At 48.6% G+C, this 16,854-nt stretch overlaps 1 protein-coding gene across 1 annotated transcript in view; it reads left to right on the top strand.

Moving 5' to 3' along the window:
* Positions 1-16,576, top strand: part of ATP5PF (ATP synthase peripheral stalk subunit F6) — a 29,503-nt gene extending 12,927 nt beyond the window's left edge. Inside the window, exons 2-4 of the mRNA XM_086934035.1 lie at positions 927-1,115; positions 10,798-10,922; positions 16,443-16,576. Of these exons, the coding sequence (XP_086790161.1) occupies positions 946-1,115; positions 10,798-10,922; positions 16,443-16,468 (321 nt within the window). The 5' untranslated portion in view covers positions 927-945 and the 3' untranslated portion in view covers positions 16,469-16,576. The remainder of the gene's footprint in view (positions 1-926; positions 1,116-10,797; positions 10,923-16,442) is intronic.
* Positions 16,577-16,854: the final 278 nt, after the last annotated feature.

A 16,854-nucleotide genomic window follows, 5' to 3' on the forward strand; every position in this document is an offset into this window, starting at 1 on the left:
AACTTTTTAAAAACCTATTTAGAAATGAACTCTGATAAGACTTGATGCACGTGCTGCCTTCCAATATCCCTGATAATCTGCCGACAAGCTTCTCTGACAAAATCGTTGTATTTTGTGATGGCACCCCTTCCGAAGAATGACTAGTGCTTCATTATGACCCTGTGTTCTTTGCTACTTGTTCTGAGTTCCCAGTAGTCTCATGAGATCATCCCCAAGACTAGAGTTGATGAGCAATCGGTCTCCTCACAGATGCAACACAATTTGATTTAAACAAACGATTGTCCTTTTGCAACTTTTCAAACAAGGGTCAATTTGCAGTTAGCTGGTGAAAAAAGTTAAACATTTGCTTACTTAGATTTATTTTTGCGCCTAGAGCAAATGTTCAACTTTTATGCAGTTCTCAAGAATTGAAGTACTTCATGAACATAGCAATCTTTGTTTTTTAAATGTACGCATGCAAAATGTACACCTACAAAATGCCCACCAGATGGGAGTTTCTGTAGCACAATTACTTTTTGTTTTCGTGCCTCAGCAAAATATTCTTTGTCTTTCCGTACACCCCATTAAAAAGGGAGGGACACTCTCCAGAGTGTCCCTCCCTTTTTCAACCTGCGGAACCCACTTAGTTTGACAAGAGTAAATTGTCAATCCATTCCAGGGTGGGAATCTAACAACAAGCAATAAGTATTTGCACTCCTACAATGGGTAACATATGTGCTGCAGATGTCTGTGAAAGAAACTGACTGTTTATTGGCTTGAAAACCTTGGATTTTGAACTTCCAAGACCTATGATTCTTCATAGACTGAGGGTAGATTCAAAGCAGTTGAACACGTTTGTGATAAAAATGTGTCCGTTGGGTGATGACTAATTGACTCTTTTCTTGTTAAATTTAACCCACTGACAAATGTAATGTTTTAATTTCTAGTTGAGACAAACATCACATCATGCTTCTCCAGGGTTTGTTCCGTTTGTCCTCTGTCTTCCGGTCATCTCTCTCTCTCCAGCTTCGAAGGAACATTGGGCTCTCGGCCATTGTATTCAACAAAGCAAAGGAGCTTGATCCAGTCCAGAAGCTTTTTCTCGATAAAATCCGGGAATACAACACAAAGAGCAAGTAAGTGAGAGAGCATCTATTACCAATTTAGCGTTGAAATCGATGAAAGGGAATGAAAATATTTTCATACAAAATGTGCACAGTTATTCCTACAGCCCTGCTATACTTGCTGTTCTCTCTAGAGGGAAGTCTGAAGTACTTTAATGACCACGTCAGCACACTGACAGATACATTTGTATATAAAACACCTTCAGCAGTGATGTATTTCACTTCAGTCTGTGCACATTAGGGGCCATATTAAACAAAGCATCCTGGGCAGCTCAATTGGCATTTGCATCCCTGAGGCATTGTGATATTGTAAAAGGTGCTGGAGATGCTTGTGTGGTGACTTCTGTATTATCGATCACATCAGCGATCATTTTGCTGAGCCAAAATTGCAAGAGGGTTATAACTCATTTCTATGGAGCATTCCATTAATTCCAGTTAGCTTGCAGTATAGTTCATGGAAAAGACCGGTTACTCACTATTATCATTAGTGGGCACTTCGGTTTACCAGGGTTTTGGGTAAACTGTTCACAGTATCCTAGTGGGCTGGCAGGCGTACTCTAACTTGTCTCAGGCAAAATGCAGGGAGTAGTCCTTGACCTCCTAGTCTCGTGAGCCACTCCCCCTGCTGACCAGCTCCTCCTGAATGTGACACATGTCTGCCCTCTAGGCCAGCTTATCAGTCCCACTGCCAAGCGACTACTGCCTGTCTAGGCAATTTAATTGGATTACTGGTAACTTTAATTTGTGGTAGCCTTTATCCTTGATTTGGGTTTGACATCTCTTTATTCAGTTTTGGTAATTGTTGGTTGGTTTCTCCGCACCTGCCGTTTTCCCTCTCCCAGCATTTTCCTGCTCCCTGTCTCCCCGGCAGTCCCTTTCACCTCCAGCGGCTACATCTGGTGAACGCTGCGCAGCTGCACCACCGGCGCACAAAAGGCACGCGGCGCCCAGCACCAGGACCACTTGCTCTTCCACCCCACAGAGCTACACCGCCACAGACCTCTGCGTCCTGGACCCCGCACGCACCAACAATATCTGCTGCTGCACATCCCCACGGACCACATAATGACCGTTCTCCTGCCGACACTGCCTCCTCACCTTTTAGCACCTCAGCAACACAGCAAACTCGCCACAACTGATACATCGACCAAGACCCTCACGACTACACTCCACACAGACGGGAAAAGCACCATCAGAGGTACCCTTGCCTACTGACCCCAGGACCAAGCCCCGGATTCTACAACACCATCCTGGAAATAATCGCCCGCTCGCAATCGACTCCGAGTACTACCTCTTCCTAAGAGATCTCGGCTTCCTCCTCAACGACCCCAGCTACGCTAACTCCACCAACCTCCTGGAAAGCATGCACAACATCAGACTCGTGCAGCTCGTCACCAACCCCACCCACATCACAGGATGCGCGCTTGACCCCATCTTCAGCTTTCACCTCCAATAACAGTCCGGTACATCCACACCACACCACTTGACTGATCTGACCACAATTGCGTATACTTCACCATCTCAGGGCCCAACTACCATGGCCCCCTCAGATCCACGCGAAGATAATGGAAAAAGGTATCAGAAGACCAGTGAAATGAGCTGCTCAGCTCCCAACTCCCAGATTCTACACACAACCCTAAACAAGCAGCAAAGCACTTCACCTACTGGATCAAAAAATGCACCAACGCCATCAGCCCTGCCAAGACAGCCAAGGTCAAAGAACAAAGAAAAGAGCAAGTTGGTTCACAGAGGATCTGCACTCCACCTGAAGTAACTTCCAACAACATGAAAGGAGGAGGCTATCGGCAAAAAAACAGAAAACTGCACCGCCTACATAGCCGCTGTCAACCAGTACCACAGTCTCCTGAAAGAAATCAAGAATGAGCTAACAGACTGTATCGAAGCCAGCACAAACCACAGCCAACAACTCTTTGCCATTGTGAAGGAGTTCACCAATCCCACCGCTACCATAAATTACATCTCTCCCTCTGAGGAATTGTGCAACAACCTCGCGGACTTCTTCCATGACAAGATCACGGCCATCTACGAAAACTTTGAATGCCAACTCTCCGCAGACAGCGTCAACCAGCGGACACCCATGAACACAAACCCTGAACACCTTCTCACCCACTTGGACCTCCTGACCACGCAAGGCACTTTCTCCATCATTAACTCAGTGCACTCTGGAGCACCCTCGGGACCATGCCCCCACGAAGTCTTCAACCTCGGAAGCGAGGCAATCTGCGATGAGCTCAGAAAGGTCCTGAGCACCTCCATCACTGCTGCCTCCTTCCCATAGGACTGAAAACACGCTGAAGTGAGACCCCTCCTGAAAAAACCCTCTGTTGACCTATGTTATGTTATGTTATGTTATCCTGATTTATTGAGCGCACAGCTGCCCCAGCAAAGGGGCGTCCTGGCGCTAGTGCAGAACAAAAAAAAAAAAACGGACAGGAGGTGGGAAACACAACACAACGGCAACAGAACTAAGGGGCTATGGAGAAAAGAAAAGTTTTAACCGCCTTCCTAAAGGCAAGAAGCTCATCGATGGCACGGATGTTGACGGGCAAGGAATTCCACAGTTTGGCGGCAAGGACTCGAAAGGAGCGGCCGCCAATCCTGGATCTCTTGAAACGGGGAACAGTGGCAAGGTGAAGAACAGAAGACCGCAGAGAGCGAGCTGGAACATAAGGAGAAATGAGTTGCTGAGGGATCGGAGGAGAAGAAAGCTTAAGGATTTTGAATGTCAAAATCAAAGATTTAAACTTTATTCTCTGTGCCACCGGGAGCCAATGGAGATTAAAGATGGTTCTCCTAGCTGAACAGAATTTGGGCAAACCAACCAGAGCCCTGGCGGCAGCGTTCTGGACGCGTTGGAGACGGGAGAGCTCAGCCTGATTGACTCCAAGAAAAAGAGAGCTGGCATAGTCTAATTTAGACAGAATCAAAGCTTGCACAATGAGTTGACGAGTAGGAGCGTCAAAGTATTTAAAGGTGGACCGAAGCTGACGCAAGATTCCAAAGCAAGATGCCGCGGTCTTTTTAGTGTGAGTGGAAAAGCTCAATTGGGAGTCAAACCACACCCCGAGGTTTTTGACTTCAGTGACAGGGGTAGGGGTAGGACCGAGCTCACGTGGCCACCAGCTGTCGCCCCACAGATGAATTTGTTTCCCCACAATGAGCACCTCGGTTTTTTTAGCATTCAATTGTAGGAAATTATCATTCATCCAGTGGGCCACAGATATGAGTCCCTCACGGAACTTGGCTGCCTCGAGATCGGAAGCCCCACTAATCGCAACCGCGAGCTGCGTGTCGTCTGCGTAGGACACGATGGAGAGGTTCCCACGCATGGCGACATCAGCCAGCGGCTGGACATAAAGGTTAAAAAGAGTGGGGCTTAAGGCCGATCCCTGGGGGACGCCCTGGGCAATCGCATGAGGTTTGGATTCAAAGGGGGGAGTGATGACCCTGAAGGAGCGATCAGATAGAAAAGATCTGAACCATTCAAGGGCCAGCTTATCCACCCCTGCCTCAACCAGACGTTGGAGTAGAATGTCATGGGAGACAGTGTCGAAGGCGGCACTTAGATCGAGGAGCACAAGTGCCGCCGTGTGACCTGAATCCTCTAACATGCGGAGATGTTCTGCCATATACAGGAGCGCCGCCTCGTTGCTATGGCCTGGCCTGAACCCATTCTGCGAGGGATCTAAAATATTCGCAGAATGGAGATGTTTTGCTAGAATAGTATTAACATGGGCCTCAGTCAGCTTAGCAGCCCACGGGAGGAGAGAAATGGGGCGATAGTTTTCAGCTTTTTTAGGGTCCAACGCAGGTTTTTTCAGGATAGGAATTACCTGCGCCTGTTTCCAGGCAGCTGGTACAGAGCCCGAGGACAGGCGCAGGATAGGAATTACCTGCGCCTGTTTCCAGGCAGAGGTACAGAGCAACTCGCCCAACACCTTAGAAGACCACCTCCTGAACCCTGAACCCCTCTCAGTATGGAGTTCGAGCTAACAACAGCACCAAGACCGCCCTGATCGCAGTCACAGACTACATCAGAGCCCTCCTTGACCGTTGGGAAACAGCAGCCCTCATCTTCCCTGGACCTGTCCGCCGCATTTGACACAGTCTCCCACCACATCCTTATCAACTGACTCCTCAACAGCAGGATTCAAGGAAATGCCATCAACTGGTTCCCTCATACCTACCTTGCAAAACTCAAAGTATACGCCTCCCGCCATTCACTCCTGAGCCCAAGAAGACCATCTGCAGAGTCCCCCAAGGATAGTCTCTCAGCCCTACCCTCTTCAACACCTACATGAACCACCTGGCCAACACCGTCTGATCACACGGACCCCACATCATCTCCTTTACAGATGACACTCAACTCATCCTCTCACTGTCATAAGATCCCCCCACGACAAAAACTAGCTTCCACAGATGCATGATGAACGTCGTAGACTGGAGAAAGGACAACTATAGTCCTCATCTCTGGGAATGACACCTCGCTATGGAACGACTCATGGTGGCCCGCGGAGCTCAGCACACCACCTGTCCCAACAAACCACACATGCAACCTCTGCATCATTCTAGACCACAACTTATCCATGAAGATACAAGTGAACGTAGTCTCCTCTGCCTGCTTTCACACCTGTCGCATGCGCAAAATCTTCAGGTGGCTCCCGGTAAACAGCAGAAGGACCTACACGCAGGCCCTCTTCACCAGCAGATGGACTACGGAAACACGCTCTATGTAGGAATCGCTGCACACCTCCTGAAGAGACTCCAGACAATACAGAACTCAGCTGCAAGATTCATACTCTTCCTTCCCCATAAGGACCCATATCACACCCAATCTGGCTCCCGACTCAGAAAAGATACCAGTTCAAGATGCTGACCCATGCCTACAAGGCCCTGCACAACGAATGACAAGCATTTAATCAAGAAACGCCTGACCTTCCCCCAACTGACCAGACACCTCTGATTCGCCTCCCTCGCAAACACGCCACGCATCAGTTGAGCCAACAGCGGAGGAAGCTATTGCTCGCACCTGGCAGCTAAGGCTTGGAGCAACTTCCCCCGTACCTCAGGACCGCACTGTCACTCCAACTATTCAGAAGAGAACTTAAGACCTGGATGTTTGAATCATCCAAACCCCATGACACAGCATACAGCTCCAGCGCCTCAAGACCATCTCTGGTTATTCGCTGCTCTCTATAAATGTCTGATTGATTGATTGAGGGGGTCTGGGCACCAAATGTCACCCACTTAAATAGTTTGCTGCAGGGTACCTCAACTTCAGGGGCTCTTAATTAATCAATCATTACATTTCTAAAGCGCGCTACATACCCGTTAGAGTCTCAAGGCGCTAGGAGGGGGCTTGGGGTGCCGCTACTGCTCGAAGAGCCAGGAGTCTTCTGAAGGCCAGTAGGTCCTGGGTCTTTCGCAGGTTGGTTGGAAGGGTGTTCCAGGTCTTGGCGGCAAGGTAGGAGAAGGATCTTCCGCCGGCTGTCGTTTTCCAGATGCGTGGGACTGTAGCGAGGGAGAGGTTGGCTGAGCGGAGGCTTCGGGAGGGGGTGTGGAAGCTGAGTCGGTTGTTGAGGTAGGTAGGTCTGGTGTTGTGGAGTGCTTTGTGTGCGAGGAGCTTGAAGGTGATCCTCTTGTTGACGGGGAGCCAGTGCAGGCCTCTCAGGTGGGGTGTGATGTGGCTGCGATGGGGGACGTCGAGGATCAGTCGGGCTGAGGCGTTCTGGACTCGTTGTAGTCGTCTCAGGAGCTTGTTAGGAGTTCCTGAGTAGAGGGCGTTCCCGTAGTCGAGTCGGCTGGTGACGAGGGCCTGGGTGACGGTCTTTCTCGTGTCGATAGGGATCCATTTGAAGATTCTGCGGAGCATTCGGAGGGTGATGAAGCAGGACGCGGAGACGGCGTTGACTTGCCTGGTCATGGAGAGGGTGGAGTCGAGGATGACCCCCAGGTTGCGTGTGTGGTCCGTGGGTTCCGGGGCTGTGCCTAGTGAAGTGGGCCACCAGGAGTCGTCCCAGGCCGATGGGGCGGGTCCGAGGATGAGGCCCTCCGTCTTGTCTGAGTTCAGCTTCAGTCTGCTGTCCTTCATCCAGTCGGCTACGGCCCTCATTCCTCTGTGGAGGTTAGCTTTGGCGGTGAGGGGGTCTTCGGTGAGGGATATGATCATCTGGGTGTCGTCGGCGTAGGAGATGATGTTGAGATTATGTTGTTGGGCGAGAGGGGCCATGTAGATATTGAACAGCGTTGGGCTGAGAGGATCCCTGTGGGCCGCCGCAGATGATCTCGGTGGTTTTTGAGCGGAAGGGGGAGGCGGACGTTCTGGATTCTTCTGGAGAGGAAGCATGTGGTCCAGGCCAGGGCCTTCTCTTGAATGCCGGCGTCCTGGAGACGTGTTGATGGGGTGCGATGACAGACTGTGTCAAAGGCTGCTGGAGGATGAGGGCGCCTGTTTCTCCTTTGTCCATCAGGGTCCTAATGTCGTCAGTGGCGACGATGAGGGCAGTCTCGGTGCTGTGGTTGCTGCGAAAGCCGGATTGGGAGGGTTCCAGGATACCGTTGTCTTCAAGGTAGCGGGCTAGCTGTTTGTTGACGATCTTCTCCGTTGCATTCGCCGGGAACGGGGGCAGGGAGATGGGGCGAAAGTTCTTGAGGTCCTTGGGGTCCGCCTTGGGTTTCTTCAGAAGGGCAGTGATCTCGGCATGCTTCCAAATTTCCGGGTAGGCGGCAGTCTCGAAGGAGCAGTTGATGGTTTTCCGGAGGTGGGGCGCGATGGTAGCGCTGGCGTTGTTGAAGACGTGGTGAGGGCAGGGGTCCGATGGGGAACCGGAGTGGATGAAGTACATGGTTTTGATGGTGTCATCGTCGCTGATGCTGGACCAGGTGGTCAGGCGGTTGGTGCAGGTGGTAATCGCACGGGCGGTGGACTCTGTGCTGGGGGGTTGGAGTTGAAGCTTTCGTGGATGTTGGTGATCTTGCGGTGAAAGAAGGTGGCCAGGGAGTCGCACAGGTCTTGTGATGGTGGGATGTCGTTGGTATTGGAGCTGGGGTTGGAGAGTTCTTTCACGATGCTGAAGAGCTCTTTGGTGTTGTGTGCGTTGTTGTGCAGTCGGTCCTTGAAGGCGGTCCTCTTGGCGGTCCTGATGAGTTGGTGGTGTTTGCGAGTGGTGCTCTTGAGGGCTGTGTGACTGTCTGCTGTTCGGTCGTGGAGCCATTTCTTCTCCAGCTTCCGGCAGGTGTGCTTGGAGGTCCGGAGGTCTTCAGTGAACCATGCGGCTTTCTTGTTGGTGTGGTTGGTTGCGGAGGTCTTGAGAGGGGCGAGGGTGTTGGCGCAGTCATTGATCCACTGTGTGAGGTTGGATGCGGCGGTGTCGGGGTCGGTGGGTGGTCTCTAGGCGAGGGTGGTCGTCAGTTGGTCCTCATTAGCGGCGTGGCAGCTGTTGGGTGCGCTGGAGTGTGGTGGGCTTCCTGAAGGTAAAGTGGACGCATCTGTGGTCGGTCCAGTGGTGCGGTTGAAGGAGATGTGGGGGCTTGCGGAGAAGATGGGGTCCAGTGTGTGTCCGGCAGCGTGGGTGGGAGTCGTCAGGAGTTGTTGGAGTCCGAGGTTGTCGATCAGGGTGGTGGAGTTGTCGTTGTTGTTCTCGAGGTGGAAGTTCAGGTCCCCGAGGAGAATGTAGTCCGTGGAGGAGAGGGCGTGGGTGCTGATGAGGTCGATGATGGTGTCGCTGAACTGTGGTCGGGGTCCGGGAGGTCTGTAGATGAGTGTTCCTCTAAGGGTGGTGCTGGGGTCGGTGTGAATCTGGAAGTGCATGTGCTCGGCGGTGGCGTGGGTATCATCGGTGTTAGTTGAGATTTTGATGGAGTCTTTGTGGACGATCACGATTCCCCCTCCTACTCCGTTGTCGCGGTCTTTGCGGGAGATCTTGTAGCCCTGTGGGATGGCTATGGCGATGTCTGGTGCCGAGGTGGCGTTCAGCCAGGTCTCCGTCAGGAAGGCGACGTCGGGGGCGGTGGAGTGTAGGAGGTCCCAGAGTTCGATGGCGTGCTTGCGAGCGGAGTGGGTGTTGAGGAGAATGCAGCGGAGGTGGTTGGGTTCTTTGGCTGGTGTTTTGGTGGGCTGGATGCTGGTGTAGCTGCAGTTGCGGCAGGTGAAGGGTCCTTGGGTGCTTTTCGGGGTAGCTTGGTAGCAGGGGTAGGTTCGTCCGGTGTCGAGTGCGTGGAGGGTGTTGGAGTCGTAGTGTAGTCTGGCGTAGCGGGGGGCGCAGGGTCCAGGCGTTCTGGCGCTGGGCGTGGTCCAGGCGCGGACGGGCGCAGACGGGCTTGCCTTTGGCGCACCGGCAGCGTTCCCGCAGCGCTTCCGTGCGCCGACCACCATAAATGGCGAAGTGGGAGGGAGGAGCAGCTGGGAGCGGGGTGGCCAATGGGCGGTGGAGAGAGGAGTACAGAAGAGAAAAAGGGGGCGGGGCTGCAGGGGAGCAGTTGCGGGGGGGGGGAAGGCAGCGGGAAACAGTCACGGGGAACACGGAATCGGCAAAATACTTGTAACTAAACAAAAGACCGCAAAGATACTGGCAGAAATACTGGTCACTAGACAAAAATCACACAGATATTGGCAGCCAGGCACTCAGCTGGCAAGAGTGCGGGAGACACGAGCACTGGGGTGATCAGCGCCGCAGGGTCAAGGGTCACCTGGTCTTATCCTGTTAATATCTATTCATGGTCAAGTATTTACATGTTAGGGGGCACAGATATGGCAGCAGGCTCTTTTTGGACTTGCTAATTGGCAATGGGGATCTCTTTGGTGTTCAAGCCCACCCTTGAGGCAAAATATCTCCCGGACTGCGAAGGTTAGTAGCACAAAGTCTAGAGGTCCATATTCACAGGTTCTATTGCTAGCACACACCCCACTTTCACCCTATAAAGATAAAGTTGAAGATGTCTTGACTTCCTCTGGAGATCTTACTGAAGAGATCTAAGCTTCCAAAAGTGGTTTCACAGTGCAGCCTTGTCATTTCAGTAGTTCTGGAAGCATCCTATAAGTTCCTTGACTTATATGGGTTTTAGTCGATTCCGTCCATCTGTCTGCAAGGTGTGCATAACTTCATAGAGAGCTTGCTTCATTGAGTCATCCTCCACAGGGTTCAGCTAATTGGGTCTTGTAGACCTCTTCCTGTGCCGAGGCCAAACTCTGTCTTTAGGCTGGGCACTTCAAGTCCATGTTCTTCGTGTCACAGTGCAGTGTGCTTCCAGTTCCAGTGCTTTGTTGCCATTCTTTGGAGAAATATGGCCACTGCCTGGCTCTATTCATATTAGGTTTCTCTGAGCTATTCCTCAAAAACTACTGGAAGAAATCCACAAATTGTAGGAAGCTTGTAGGGGGAGTATTTAATCTACTTCAGTAGCACTGGCGGGCCAGAGCCAGTCAAAGCTTTCTTCAAGTTTTTGAAGTCTACTAATGTAATCATTGGGCAAGCTTGTTGCAACAATCATGCCAGAAGGCGAAATGATTTTGTGCAAACTGGAAGTATAAATATTCTGTTTCAGTTGACTTCCGTGCAGTTAGAATTGTAAGCAAATGCCTAACTGCTCATTGTCAAAATTCATATCATATGATCACACTAGCTGATGCAATCTGTGTAACCAAGTGCATTTTTTTCCTGCTTTCTCCATCTAGGCAAGTTGGAGGGCCTGTGGATGCAGGTCCCGAATTCCAGAAAGAGTTAACTGAAGATATAGTCAAACTTCAGCGATTGTATGGAGGAGGAGATCTTGAGAAATTTCCAGAATTTAAATTTGAGGGTATGTTGAAATGACTTTTTCGTCATAACTAGTAGGGCAAATTAATTGCAGCAAAATTGCAAGGGGAATACTTTTGAAAATATTAGATTATTTTTTTCCTTTTGTTTATGGTACTCTAAGGAGGTTTTCTGTTACATTCGTTTCTGAATTTCTGGTCAGACTTTTCTTATCTTTGACAGCTTAGTTTATATTTAGGGACTTAAATTGCCATTGGCCCCAACTTTAAAATGTGATTGTTAGTTTAGACAGGGCTATATTATGCAAAGACATTCACGCTGGATGCATTTTATTTATTTTCGGAGTGCTCTGCTGGTGCTTCACTTGATGGTGCTCTGTAGGTGTGCTGTCTATCCCAAATTAAGGAGCCTTGTGTCGGATGGGGCCAGGTTATGCATCTGACATTTTTGAGAAACTATGACGTTGAACTTTACTTTGGATTGAAGCTTTATGTTCAGAGAGCTCTGTTTCTAGAAATAATGAGATCTCAATGTTGGACCCCCAAAGAAGGCTTTTTACTGGTAGTTTGCTATCCACCGCATACATCTGGTCCCTATCCTCTTCAAAGGGGAAATCCTTATAATGGAAGAACATTTTTCAAATAGGAAATCTGTTTCCCAACACCTTTTTATCCCACAGAAAAGCATTCAGTTCAATTTCTGGCAACAACTCCTATGTTAAATGTTTTATCTGACTGGCACAGTGTGGCGTCTCAACAGTAAGTGCAAGAGGTCTATTTGTCATTTCATGTCTTCTACTTGACCAGATACACACTTGCATTTCACTGTGCTGTATTCAAGTAATAAAACGTCATTAACACGTATTATTCAATTCCAAGAGTTATTGAAATTAGTTAAGTGGTGTGCAGCTAGTTTGTTCCCTCATCGATGAAAGCCTAACGACGTACAATTAAGGTTTGCGTCTGAAATCTACAATAGAAAGACCATGTTTATCCACCATTAGTATGAATAAGTGATGAAACACTCAATTGGTTTTAACCCCAGCAGATGATATCATTGCAAGAATACATGGCTGCTCAAGGAGTGCTTGCATAATGGACCTTGGCGAACCTTGTGGCAGAATTCTCTTCTGGTAAAACCGTGGTTGCAGTATATCTATATGAGAGTTCCTGTTCAGAGACTATATTTAAAAAACGAGTGTGTTACATACTCGTCCTTAACCAGTAATTCACTCTTATACCTTAAATGTAACCTCCCAAGTTCAAAACTCACTGCTGTAACAACTGTGTGGGTTGAGCTGGAATGTTTAGATCAGTACACACAAGCCAAAGTTTTGGATGGCACGACAAAAAACAAGTCTCAAGGAAATGAGTAGACTACTGCCCCAATGTCATGACTGAAAAAGCTCTGTGGGGAGTTTAAACAAAAAATGAAATAAATAACTGTCCTCTATATAGATCTTGTCACCAATACAAACACTATTTAAGTGGCAATTAAAGCAGCACGGGTCAAGTTAGATGAGTCACCTGGCTGGTTTTCAGGGATGGAACAAACACACAAGCAATGAGAACCAGCTGGCATCACATGAGCAGTACATTCATTTTTTTTGTTATATCTGTTTTATTGGTTTTTGGTAAACATTTACATGAGTTATTGCATCATTGCTGTAGCTTGTAGCAACAGTAGATATTATACGTCACTAGACATCAGCATATGTGAATACGACAAAGGTGTTACAGTATTGATTTTCATCGTAATTAAAACATGGTTGTTTACCGTATCGATTTGTCCCTAACCAATATATCTGACATGTTTGCTCATTGTATGGAGTATATTATGTTTAAGAGCCAATTAGGTGCAGATAGGTTGGTGAAGCCGATAACGTGGCAGTAATTGTGTATATAGGGTAGTGAACTTGGAGTAGGGTTGGATCGGTCACGCAAGTTTGAGTACATGCATAGCTGTACTTGTGCCTCCGAGGGCGTCCCATTAGAAGTACCTTTGTTATAGGGCTATGAAGCGCAAGTGCATTGGGGAGGTACCGTTTAGCTGCTGGCACATGATCGGTTGCGAAAGTGTAGTCTATGGGTGTGAGTCGCGTGCGCGGTGGTGGTTGTGGAGGCCAGATGCCTGCAGGGGCTGGGTTGGGAGGTCTGTGGATTGCTGCAGTGTTGCCAGGATCGCATCCCAATTTGCAGCTACAGGTGTTTTCCTGAGGCCCATCAGTTCCTCTCGCCTGATTGTTGTGCCCTCTGCTCTGGCCCACGCAATGGTGGAACACCTCCAAGCCTGTACCTGTGGGGAATCCGATGCCTTCAATCTCTTCGTAATGAGCAGCTTGGCAGTGGCTATGCCCAGGTCTAGGAACGGGGAGGTGACCTTAGTGTTGTGTGTCCTACGAAAAACGTGCAGTAGATAGGTTTGCCACTCAAATGGTAACTCTCTCTCCGTACAGGCATGAAGTGCGTCTGCCACTCCCCTCCAGTAGGTTCTAAAATTGGGGCAACCCCAGAGCATGTGCACTAGGTCTGCATCAAGGGCTGCACATCGGGGGCAGGCAGAGTCAGCTCAATGGAAATATCTGTTAATATTAGCCGGTGTGTAATAAATTATTGTATTTGTCTGAGTCTCATATTTCGTGGGTTACGGGTCGAGCTGGACTGTATGTGTGACCAGGTTTTATCTGAGAGTTGGCGTCCTAAGTCATGTTCCCACTTGTATCTGAGGGGGTCTAGGCTAATTGCTGCGTGGTGACGCCTCGTCCCATAAGATGCAGATATTGGATGGCGAGGTGCATTTGTAGTTCAGTGCCTAGATCTCCCCATTTCTCTGTAAGGGTGGCCACCAGTGAGCAATGTAGGAGAAATTGTCCGGCGGGCAGTTCCTCGTCTGCTGCTAGTCGCATATGGAATCAGTGAGCTCTCGTGATAGAGATCCCCTAGAGTCCATATCCCAGCCTCGTGCCAATGGTGCAAATCAGTGGCTGTGCATGCTGTCGGACCCCTGGGGGTGCCCTCCAGCGGGAGAGCAGGGGCATAGGGTGTGACATGCCGAGTTAGGTAGAGGCTCCGCCGGTAGCACCTGTAAGCCACGTTCAAATATAAAGACTCCAGGGGACGTGCGCGTGCTCCAGGGTGGAAGAGCATAAGGATCTGCAGCATAGTGTATGGCGGTCGGGTGGATGCCGTGTCACTGCGCTGTCGATCTGAAAACCATCTGGCGACCCATTGGAGCTGAGCCGCGAGGTAGTAGTGCTCCAATCAAGGGGCCCATGATCTGTGGGTAAATATAACTTCCTGATCGCTACCCTGTGTCGGCTGGGACCCCAAATGAAATCTCTAGTTGTCCGTTCTAGCTGGGCAAAGAAGGAGGCTGGTACATAACTAGGCAGGTTGGCAAAGTAGTACAGGATCGGTGGTAAGGCCACCATTTTCATCAGTGCTACTCTGCCCGTGACTGTCGGGGAGTGTGCTCTAGAACCACATCTAAAAGCGGATGGCTGTTAAGGCCCTGCCTAGGTTGCCGTCAAAGAGGTCTTGGGGTTGCCGATAAACTCGTATGCCTAAATAACGAAACATGTCTGGGCTCCATTGTACTCCGTCTCCGTTGAGCACAAATCCTGGATCTGAAACTCCTGCCCCAAAGGCATATAACTTGGATTTAGCGGCATTAACTTTGAGACCCGATCTAGCTGCAAACTCTCCCAGAACACGGGCCAGGTCCCCCGGGATCCGACTGACATCCCTGCAATATGAGCAGTATATTCATGGCTGAATTCCAGCTGTGCAATGCTGAAAGTATATTGAGATTGAAAAGTAAAAAAGGAGAGGTACAATGATCAAGGCCCTGTTTCGTCCACCATAGAAGTGGATTAAGTTGGTTACAGAAAGTTGATGAAGCTGCACGATATGGAGTAATGGGCCCTATTAAACAGGGTTTCACTAATCCACCAGATAAACAATCCTTAGATAAAGAAAGAAGTATTCTGTAGCTTCTATTAAGGTCTTGGAATACAAACATTAGGTTTTGAGAGCCGCTATACAGGACTTTCACTGTTAGAGCTAGATAGTAATCATTTTCCTTCACCTCAGTCCCATGACTGGTGAGTAAAAAAAAGTTTGTTTGACACTTGGGAAGTGAGGGGTATCCAGAACATGGGTATCCAGAGACTTCATAGAAGTACCATGCAAAGCTAAAAATGTGGTGTACCAGAAAAATACTATCCTATTTTGCTTTTTTGTTCTGTAACAAAAGAAAAGACTGCTTTAGTATTACTCAGTCGAACCTGAGAAATACCACCCATGTTGACACCAATTGCGGCTGTCACAAACAAAGGATGGTGGTGCAGCTGGAGTGAATGTGTGGGGGTGGAACGGGGGTTTTGCACGGGGGGTTAATAATTTTTTTCCAAAAAAAACTAACCTTAAGCTGCCGGCTGGCACCCGCATCGCACCTCCATGTTTTTCCTGGTCCCAGCTGACACTGGGACAAGCTCCCTGTGCAATCCCCGCGCTGCTCTTATGCTATGAGAGCAGCACAGGGATTGGCCTGCTCAGGTTAAAAGATGCTCCACTCAGGACAGGGAGTCGGGTCTATTTTAAAGTGTGCGTGTGTTTTTGGTGGGCCTGAGACAACTGGCCAAACACAAATGCCACATAGAAGTGCACATAGCACTCCTCCTCCCCCTCCTGTGGCCGAGCCCGCCCCTTCCTACACACGCTGGCTCAGAGCATGCAAAGGAAAAATAAAACGATGATAGAGCATAGTTTTATTTTTCACCTGCCAGCTCTGAGCTAGTGGGGAAACGCTCCTTCGCCAATGCAGAGGAGCCACCCCTGGTTGACACTGTCTTTTCAATTCTCTTTGCTGGAAGTCATGCAGAACATAAACATTTTCCATTGCAGTGGAACCTCACCAGGACTCCAGATGAAACAATACTGTTACACTGGTTACTTCCCACTGACTGTCTTGTGGAATTAAAGATGGAAATTAAGCCCCTGTTTACAAGGAGAGCTGATCGAACGGGAAGATCAGCGAGGGCCCAGTCCTTGTGGCGTACACAACAAAAGGCTGAGAAGAGTTTCTCATTCAATTGAATAAGTACTCCACTTTCCAGGGGTCCCTCCCAAGTAATACAGTATTCCACAACCATCCCCAGAAACGTAATATAGCATTACAAATGTTTGATCAAGAATTAACTTGCCCTGAGGAGCCACGGTTGGAATCCATTTGGTTAGAAAAAACTATTTTTCGAGTCGAATGAGTCACGTAAAAGGTAAAATAAAAAATGTGATTGAATATAATCTAAATGTGAGAGGGAGGACTTCTTTGCAGGAACTAGCATGTATGTACATGCCTCAGCTCCGTGTGGTGCAACCAAGTGTACTTTACTCATTGCTGTTTCAATAGTGCTGGTGGAAGAAATAAACGTCTGATGTATTTTTGCATCACTCTTGTATGGCCAGGTCGTACACCTGTTTAAGATTTTGAAGTAATTTAACAACTCTTCTTTAAATTCTAATACAGCATTCTGATTAGCTTTTTTGCTGTTTTTCCATCACAGAACCGAAGTTTGAAGAACAGAAGTAGTTATTTGCAAAATCACCAACGGAAGCGGCACCATCAGTCTAGAATTATTTTCTCCCTCGAATCTGTTCAGTTGTAAATAAAGCATTTTGGTTCATTACCATACTATGACATTTTCAGTTCTGCTGTTATTTTGTATTGCTATGATTTGAAGCTTCTAAAATTCTCAATCTGCCATTAGAATGCATTGCAGTCAACTTTTCACTTTCTTTATATGAATGTAACTGCATCAAACACCAAGTAGAGCAAATATCTGTAGTCATCAATAAGCAGCTCCTAAATAAGTGCATAAAAAGAATCCTTTGTAACTTCTCAGCTGCATGTTATTTAACTTCATACATTTATAACTTAAGACACAGTGAAAACAAGGTATTACAAAACACCACCAC

The sequence above is a fragment of the Lissotriton vulgaris genome, chromosome 8, assembly GCF_964263255.1.
Source record: "Lissotriton vulgaris chromosome 8, aLisVul1.2, whole genome shotgun sequence".
In the NCBI taxonomy this organism is placed as follows: Eukaryota; Metazoa; Chordata; class Amphibia; order Caudata; family Salamandridae; genus Lissotriton; species Lissotriton vulgaris.